The sequence below is a fragment of the Wolffia australiana genome, chromosome 4 (assembly GCF_029677425.1).
Source record: "Wolffia australiana isolate 7733 chromosome 4, ASM2967742v1".
In the NCBI taxonomy this organism is placed as follows: Eukaryota; Viridiplantae; Streptophyta; class Magnoliopsida; order Alismatales; family Araceae; genus Wolffia; species Wolffia australiana.
The window spans coordinates 23,206,043-23,215,978 of NC_135838.1; the positions used below are offsets into that span (position 1 = coordinate 23,206,043).

The 9,936-nt window shown below is 40.6% G+C and overlaps 1 protein-coding gene across 1 annotated transcript; it reads left to right on the forward strand.

Annotated features, from left to right (window-relative positions):
- Positions 1-3,154: 3,154 nt before the first annotated feature.
- On the forward strand, positions 3,155-4,326 carry LOC144702444 (uncharacterized). Its single transcript, XM_078574488.1, has one exon. The coding sequence runs from the start codon at positions 3,440-3,442 to the stop codon at positions 4,169-4,171; it is 732 nt and encodes a 243-aa protein (XP_078430614.1). The 5' UTR covers positions 3,155-3,439; the 3' UTR covers positions 4,172-4,326.
- Positions 4,327-9,936: the final 5,610 nt, after the last annotated feature.

The following is a 9,936-nucleotide window of genomic DNA, read 5'->3' on the forward strand; positions in this document are numbered from 1 at the left end:
CTCTGTCCTCTTTTTGATTCAACATCAAGAATGATGCCTGTGAGTTCTGATTAGCAACAATCTCAACAAATTTTAAATGACAGATGTTTGCTCGTTACTAACAACAAATTTTAAACGATGGATGAAGGCAGATCTTAATCCTCTTAAAAAAGTAAAAGTTATAGATGATTTGTTTACTGGGCATCCCATTAGCTCTAGCCATTCAACAATAAACCTGAAATTTCAAATGTACTCATATGGTAAGATAGTTTCTCCTTATTATTGTGTAATTGCCGTTGGAGCTCTATTACTCTTAATTGATTCTGTCCAGCGAATGTGCTTTCTAACTTCTCTGAGGTTTTTTCTGATGATTTTGCATTGCTGATGTATCTCAAGACGGATTCATTTATAGTTTGGTGAAAAAATCCTGATATCTGTTAATCCGTTATCCAACACTTCTTGAGCTCTAGACATTCTACCACATTCCCTTGTGCAGCCGGACTAGTAATTGGAGGAGAAATGCCTTCTATATATTTCATTAAAGCATACCCTTCAAGAGTGGAAGCATTGCACTATTCCATAATTTGTAATTGTTGCTAATAAACTTTGGATTGATCATGATCCCTGTAGGAATGACCGCCGGGATCTAAACGGCAGTCGGCACACTGACCTCGCAGGTTGATCCATTTGGAATGGCGATCAAGGAATTCACTTTAGCCACCTCAGTCTCCAACTAGTGCTATGAAAGAAAACTGACCTCATTTAAGAACAAAAAGAGATGAGCAGAGAATGAAGAAGAGAAGAAAGGAGAGACGGAGATGGATGAACAGTGAATATCACGGTTTATTCCCATACTTGGATGATTACATTGGTTGATAATTAAATTTCCTATAGTTGCATGTATAATGTAAATATATTTATGTTAAGATCGTAGCTGTTATAATGGATTGTAACGGCTATTACAGGATGAATGGTAACCGTTGGATCCTATCTCTGTTTAATCATATCTATGTATAATCCTATATCGTAGCTGTTATAATGGATTGTAACGGCTATTACAGGATGAATGGTAACCATTAGATCCTATATCTGTTTGACCATATCTATGTATAATCCTATCGCTGTTTAATCCTATATTGAATCCGGACCACTATCTCATAACAAGTATAAGGGGTACGTGTTTTGATTTTACTAACTACTCTTTATTGATAATCCTATCAGACCATCACCTCTTTCGACGCTTCTTTTCCTCACTTTACAGGCCGAAAAAAGAGAATACACTTTTTACTGCCCAGTAGTAATGTCTATTAGTTTGGACAGCCGGAATCATCCCGTTGTGGCCTGCACAAAGAGTATACAATTCGTGACATTACCGTTGTCTATCTTGTATTTTTGAACTTCACATCGCTTTAATATTTTCGTATTACTACGTCTCTGCAGTTTCTGCTTCTAAAAAAAGCAAATAATGGTATCGCATTATCAGCTCCAAAAAGCCAAGATGCTAGCTGTAATATGTTGCTCGATGGTTGAAATCCCTCGTCCAGAAATCAACAGTAACACCCGATAAATATAGTTGGGCATGAGTGTCAGAAAAGTCGTCAGGAAACTCGCCATCAGCAGAAACGTTCTCACCTGACGCGTCTTCTACTTTACCACTGTCTAGTGCCCGTGCTGGAGAATGCATACTGCCGTATAAGATGAGGCGACAGCAAAAGAAAACAGCCCAGAACGTCGGCTAATTTCAATCCCCGGGTATCCCTGTTCACAGTAGCAGCATCGACTTTCCTGCAGCCCTTCAAAAAAAATGAATGACGGGAATCGTTAAAAATAGACGACAATTCTTCTTGTCGTGGGGGAAGGTAGCGATACCGATGCTAGTCGGGAAAGAAAGAACCATCATGGCATGTGAAAAAGTATTTACATACTCGAAAGAATATTTAATCTTCAGTCTTTATTACTTCAAACGATGTTTTCCTTACCGTCTCCACCGGAGTGCTGATTTTCATACCCCTTTCCTACGAAGAGTGGAGATGGTCGGAAAACCAATTTAACTCGGGTTAGGATTGTGGATTGTGGATATGTGCTCAGGTTCCATTTCTACTAAAAGAACAGGGCCATCACCTAAATATGGAAGTTCAATATTCATTGCTAGGTTGGAGATAAATTGTTTAGAAATTCCATGATTATCTCGGACACATAAATTTAATTCAAGTTAAGAAAATATGCCATATGAATGTGCGTCATTAGCAAATTTTATAAAGAGATCTAAATATCGGAGTTATCATTGTTCGCACAATGAGTTATCCCCGTTCACATTAGCAGGGTTGAGTTTCCTGAGGACCCTTTAAGGATAAAAATTTACTGGAGTCTTTGAACCTCGAAGATAATCCATGTTGTCGTGGAAAGCTCGTCAAGGAAGAAAGAACCGTTATGGCATGCGAAAAAATATTTAGGTACTCAAAAGAATACTTAGTCAGCAATATTTACTACCTATAATATTGGTCGCCGGTGGTTTTCAACCCCGTCTACACCGAAGTGTGCTAACAGGACGTATTTGACTTGTAGCAGGTGTTGAGGCCCACGTATTAACAAAACGATGGAACTGCCAAAAGTTGTTGAAGAAACCAGGGCATGATCATTTTCAACGCTGTCTGCATTCCGCCGTACTATTGGTGTCAAGTAAATAATTTATTAAGAACATTAAAAATTGATCTCATTGAGCTACCGAGCTCGTCCGCAGCAAACGCGTCCTCGCTCGGAAACTTTCTCCGCCGCTGCTTCTCCACCGAATTCCAGCAAAAGTCCACGCTCGAGGAATGCGACTCGACGCCTCGACCAACCCTTGAGAAGACAAGTATTGCAAACTGCCCATAAAAGACGGCTAAAGTCAGCGTGACCTGATACTCCCGTTCACAGTGGCCTGGTTGACTGTCCTGCGGAGGCTCCGTCGCTGTTTAAGCCGTTGATGAATGGTATTGGTGTCGGGAGCGAGATCGCGCAAGGGTTAGGTCGGAAGGAAAGACCCGCTGAGCCTAGTGACGCTTTATTCTCTGTGAGCAAAATGTCATTAAGAGCTCGAACCATCAAATGACGTGACGGCGATAAGTTTCCTTTGGAGCCACGAACGCGTAGCAAAATGACATCGGGCGACTGTGGGGTCGGCAGTACCGTCCGAACATTATCCCTTCTTCTTCTTGGGCCGTCTGAACGTTCAGCTCGTTTCACCGGCGTATCCTCCCCCAGTGGAGTACTGGAAAGATTATCCGGAAGGCGACTGAGGAGCCCACCGAGGAACGGGCGCCATAGTCTACGCTGAAGTTCTAAAAAGACATTAGTAATCTGAATAATCCTTTTTTATTACCGCAGCGTGGGACTGTAGGAAGAAGATACCACTGAAAGTATTTTCGATTGGGATGGAATTCAGCAAGTCCCAACGCGAACGTCACCGGGCAGGTACGAAATGAGTATAAATACGACCCCATGCTCCTCGGTCGAAGCACGTCCAGTTCCGAAGTGTGTTTTGTCGTTGGAAAGCAAAAGACTGATGGGAAACCTCAAGGTCGTGGGAGGGCTCTTAGCCCTCATGCTGTGCCTGGGCACGTCCTCTGCCGCCAGGATGTTAACCAGCGGTGGCGGCGGGAGTGGAGGGGGAGGCGGCGGAGGAGGGGGCTCTGGAAATGGCTCCGGTAGTGGGTACGGATCCGGCTCGGCCTCGGGCTTCGGGTCTGGGGGCGGACCTGGTGGCGGCGGTGGGCAAGGAGGAGGTAGCGGATCTGGGTACGGGTCCGGCAGCGGGTCTGGCTACGGCGCCGGCGGTGGCAACGGAGGTCAGGCCGGCGGCGGCGGAGGTGGCGGCGGCCAAGGCGGCGGTGGTGGGCAAGGAGGAGGTAGCGGATCCGGTTACGGGTCCGGCAGTGGGTCTGGCTACGGCTCTGAGGGCGGCAACGGAGCTTACGGGAGCGGCGGGGGAGGTGGCGGAGGCCAAGGAGGCGGCGGCGGAGGTGGGAACGGTAACGGGTCTGGATACGGCTCCGGGTATGGATCCGGTTCCGGCTCTGGTTCCGGCAACGGTGGCTCTGGAGGCGGCGGCGGCGGTGGTGGCGGCGGGGGCGGAAATGGGTCAGGCTCGGGTTCTGGGTACGGCTCTGGGTACGGGTCTGGGTCTGGCGCCGGTTACGGTGGCCGTCCTTGAAGATAAACTTACGAGGGTTTTCCCGCTACCTTGCACCATGCATCGTTCTTCTCGGATGGCAGTCAGCGACTCGGACGCCTCTGTACAAAACCCAATGGGATATCTACTAAACACTGCATACTAATATTTTCTTTATCGTGATACAAAGAGCAAAAGGTACTGACCCCGCAATGAGATGCCAAGTATGTGTTAATAATTTTAGTGTCTCCGAGTCCGCCTACCATACTTGGGATTCTTCTTACAACATTTAAATGATAGGAATCGTCCGAGTTCGAATGACATAAATCAGTGTTTAAAAACCACATGGCTTGGGCGCGTGTGTTGTAGGTAAAGAGATCAATGTAACCGGAAAAGTAAATCGCTGCTATATTTCGGCTCATAATAGTAACAGTATGAAAAGTATGGTAACTTAATTATTGGAAAGCATTCTCAGAATCCCTCTTATTCGAACTTTATGAGAAGCACGATTTCAGATCCCTCAAATATTTCTTTGTTTCGAAACTTTAGTGGCCAGGAAATGTTTCTCCACTGGATGATTAAATTATCCAAAATTCGGGGGCTAAATTACAATTTCTTTCATTTTTTTTGCAGAACTGTTTTGTCGTGCTTAGTTGTGCTCCATATTGATCCTATGATCATATCTGACGCCTGATTTGGTATCATGGTTTTCATCTTAGAGATTTTAACAAAAACACAATGCAGAAAACATCACCTTACATCATTTTTTTACAGTGTGGTAGTGTATCATTCCCAGAAGTCTACTAAAAAACTAATGGTGACATACGTAGATATAACAAGCTACTCTCAGACAGGATCTATTAGTTCGGTCTCTCTTTTATTAATCCTTATTTCTTCAGATTGTTGGGACTTCAGCCGACGCAGAATCAATTTCCTTATATTTCTACAGTAATTATACATTATGAGGTTCCATAAATCTTAATTAGAAAGAGCTGCTTAGTGTATTTTTATTCCATAGAATTTCAGATGACTTCTGAAAATTTGGGCAGACCTTTTCATTTTTAGGTTGCTGTCTCCAAAGGAAGCAATATTCTCTTCAATATTCACTTTATTTATTTCAATCAGCATATCCATACAATATTATTTATCTATTGACCTGTTGAAACAACCCCGTGGTAGGTTTATTAGTTTCACAAAGATTCCCAACTCTTATAATCTGAGGGAAATTTATTTTTCAAAACATATTATATAGATATAACATAATGTTTCTGTCCATTCTATAGTTTGAGTTGGTCTTACCCAGTTTAACACGCCAATCGCAACCTTTTATAATTTTTCTGGAAAAACCTGTTATAACATTAATTAAAGTTAGATTGAACAATTTAAATTAGTTTAGTGAGGAATAATGCTTGAATTACTTGCATCTGTAAAAAATTAAAGCCAGGACATCGTTTTGATGAATGTCCGAAGATGACATTTTTATAGTTTTTTTCTTACATTCATACCTTGATTGATATTCTATGCGTTTTTTAGTTACTTGGTGCATTATATTACAGATTACAATATTAATCTATAAAACTCTAGTTATATTTAAATACAAAAAGTGGATAATATATCAGTATACATTTTCTTTCATAATTCTATCACAATGTCCTCAAGTTTTACTTGAATATATATAGTTATACATGGCTCATAAGGGTATCTTCCTCATTTTTCATCTTCATAACCCTGGGTTCAGGAGTGTGTTCTAAAGTGGACACTAATTCAGGATATTTATTTGACAAAATATCAGAATTCATTTTCACAGTAGAAATCGGTGAGTTATTTTCGAATGCCAGTGAATGGATAGTAATATCTGAGGTGCCGGATGTATTAGATCCTTAAGCCTCAGTTTCTGTAAATGTACGAACATATGAATTTTTCCATGCAGTTGAATTTTATCAGGTTCCACTATTCAAATGGTAGTGATGATCACCATGGAGGACAGTTGGATGTGCTCCGAGTATTCGAGGACTATTATTGTGCAGAGTAAAAGAAAAGGGGAAATTATCTTCATTAAAAATAATGTGTATGAAAATAAAAAACTTACATATATGCAAGGAAAAACATCTGTAACCCAAATGCAGAGAACTTTAGCCCCTAAACATGCATATTTATGATCTGGAGTCAAGGATATTCACAAATTGTGGTCGTAAGTAAGGATAACACGGGGGTCCAAAAGTTTGTAGTAATGAGTGGTTTTGTGGAGTTTTTAATGAAACTTCAAGGAGATTTATTGTTTAGGAGTGGCCATATGCTTTATCAAAAAAAGCACAATAGATACACGTTCATCCTAAAATTTTGGGGGGCATATGAGCTGTATTGAGCAATGAAAGGGCGGCCTCTAGTAGATGTCTATGATTCTCCACCCCACTCAGACTGTAGAGAAAGTATTTTGGTACTAAACTTATTTTCTACTTTAGTTTGGTACTCTTTAAAGACTTGGAGCAGATCACTTTTGCTCTTTAGAGGATATGGCCAAGTGTATTTACTAAAGTCATCTATAAACATAAGATAGTAAGAGTGCCCGGAATGTGAGAGAATTAGTGCTGAACCCCATAGATCAGGGAGAATAATTTATGTGACTCAGCAATATTGCAAAATCACATACAAAGTTTTGTTTGAGTGGGTAGCTAGTAACCCATATTTTCTAACTGTGTAAAGCAGGGTGCATAGTCGTGGATGTGCAACCCTGGCATGCCAGATTTCCATTGATGTCTTTTCTCCACCCAGAGCGGCTTTATTCCATAAATATGGCTTTAGACAGTAGAGACTGCCTTTTACTGTTCCTCTGAGAAAAATCTGATGTGTGGCTTTGTCCTTCACAAGGCAATAGAAATCATGAAATTTGACATAAACATTATTATCCATAGTTGATTTCTATGTGGATCATAAGTTTTTAGTGATGTCTAGAATATGCAATATATCTTTTATATCAAAGTATAGTTTGTACTAGAAATATTTGAAGAACCAGTGGATCGATTTTTCTAACCTGCACTACTATCAAGTTGTAGTGCATCATTTCCATGATATTCTTGGATGTTCATAATGGCATTCTTATCTGATGTCATGTCTTGAGTTGCTTCACTATCAAGTTACCAGGCTCGATTTCCCACCGAATTCGTTGTGAAGGCTGTGCAGTGTGGGCTCCCCAGATGAAGTTGGTGGATTTCCAGCTATGTAAATTTCTCTGAAGATCTAGACATGCTCTTGCTCTATGTATGAATCATGAACATAATTGGCACCAAGGCTGAAATCTCCAAGATCTTCCCCTTCCCTCGCCCATGATGTTGATGAGGCTTTCTTTTCTGACTGTATTGTCTTCTTTGATAGACATTAGATGATTGTGATATTTGCGCGTGGGCATTATTAGCAATCGGAGGAAATGTGACACCATCATCCTCTTGTGAGAATGAAAGAAATGCATCGTATGCATTGAGGCTGGTACGATTTCATCAGATTTCAGATAAGAAATGCTAGCATTTATGCTAATAACAAAAAGAGATATGTAGAGCGAGACATCTCAAAATTATCTGCGAAATGCACGCTTATGTATGGAGAAACAAAGTCCAAGATCGTTTGTTCTCCACCATTCCTTGAACACAGGATTCTTGATTAAATTTTCTTGATTGTCTGCAACTGAGATGGGTGGAGTGAAGTCTTCAGTAAGTCGTATTAGATCATACCCATTAATAAGCAGTTCCATTCCGCTTTTCCATATCTGGAAATTTTCGTTGTTAAGCTTTGTTTGCTTCATGGGACCATTTGGGGTTACAATCTGGACTTGTCCCATGGTCATCATAAATAGCTCACTCGATGGAGAGGATGCAGCAATATCAAAGCAATTTACCTCAGCCATCTTGGTGCTTGGCCTTGGCTTTGGTACCATGAAACAACACATGATGCTTCACAAGAACAAGAAGGTAGATGAGGAGAAGAGAGAGTTGAGATAGTTAACAGATCATCGTTGTTGATCCGTAAATCAAATCATAACAGATGGTTTGCATTTATTCTAATATGTAATAGCTATTAGTATAGTCACTTTCTATAACTTAGTCGTAGCCGCTATGTTAAGATGAATCCTAGTCCCTAAATTATTTCCTATCTGCATTTGATCCTAGCCGCTATATTATTTCATATCTACATTTTATCCTTGTCGTCTAGCTTTGAACTTATATTGAATCATATACATTAATTCTTGTAACGAGTATAGGGGTACGTGTTTCAATTTACTAGTTAATCTTTACTGTAAATCCTATAGGTCCTTTTGGTGCTGAGATGGCAGCTGACACTAGGCACAGAGTTTTGGAGTCCATTATCAAGTAGCACCCTTCAGAGGAGACGGGTCAGAAAAACCAAAACTCGTCAGTGGAGGCGGGTCAGAAAACCAACACTTTTCGGTGGAGACGGTTGGGAAAACATTGTTTTAGGTGATAAGAACTGCATATTAAATATTCTTTTGGGTTTCTAAATATCTTTCACATGGCATGGTACTTCTTTCATCCCCACTACCTTCCCCTCAAGAGCAAGGATTTTTGTCTAGCTTCAACGACTCATCTAATTATTTTTTCTTCAATGGCACACAGGAAACTCAACGCTGCTACTGTGAACGGGGATATCTGAAGACCAGATTTAGCCGACGCATTTGGCCATTTCCTTTCGCTGTTGTCTCTCTCCACACACCAATATGCATTCTCCAGTGTGGGCACTAGGCAATGCTCAATGGGAAGATGTGTCAAGTGACAAAGTTTCTATTGATGACGACTATGATGATGATGTTCTCGACAGTCATGCGACCATATATTTATGAGGTGGTAATGTTCAGTTCTAAATGAGGGAATTCAACCATCCACCAAGATAATATGGCTACCATCTTGGTTAAAGTAAGATGATAATGGTTTTTTGTTGTTATTGTTGAAGTTCATTGTGTCTTTTATGAAGATGGAGAAAAAAGAGAAAGAACAGGGAGAGAAGAAAAGGAGAAGATGCAAGAGGAAGCCGTAAAGATCATTGTTATTCTACAATCATTGAAAATGCTACATTGGTTGTATTTATACTATTTATAGAATAGTTAAAAGCATTTATGTTTCATATATCCGTTGTAACAGTTTACAACGGATAGAAGTTTAAAATGTAGTTTTAATCTTAACCGTTATGACAGGTTGGGCGCACCGATCGCAGCCGTCGATTGGTGCTGTGGACCCATTCGTTTCTTACGGATGTCTCATGTTTAATTGTAACCGTTAAAATGGGTTGGGTGCCCTGATCACAGCCGTCGATCGGTGCTGTAGACCCATTCATTTATAACAGATATCCTATGATTTAATTTCAGCCGTTATAACTATCTACTGTTTGATCCTAGCCGTCTATATTTAATACTAATCTCTCTTTGAACCTATATTAAATCCTATTCTCTAAAGTCTCTAATGATTATATGATATTTATCCATTTTTACTAACTAATATTGATTATGTTCCTAAGAGGAAGTCGCTGGCATTGACCGAGTTAAACTCTCGTTTATCACCCCTCCGCAAGATCATCGGCGGCGGTGACTTTGAGCTTGTCCCTGAGAAAACAAAAACGTAATCTCGGTAGAGGTTTTGTTATATATCAGCAACCTGATTTTTGATGTCAATGAATTGAATCCTTAGAGCTTCAGCTACAACTTGTTCTCTAACGACGTGGTAGTGGATTTCTATGTGCTTCATCCTAGCATGAAACATTGGATTTGCAGCTAGGTAAGTAGCTCCCAAGTTGTCACACCACAG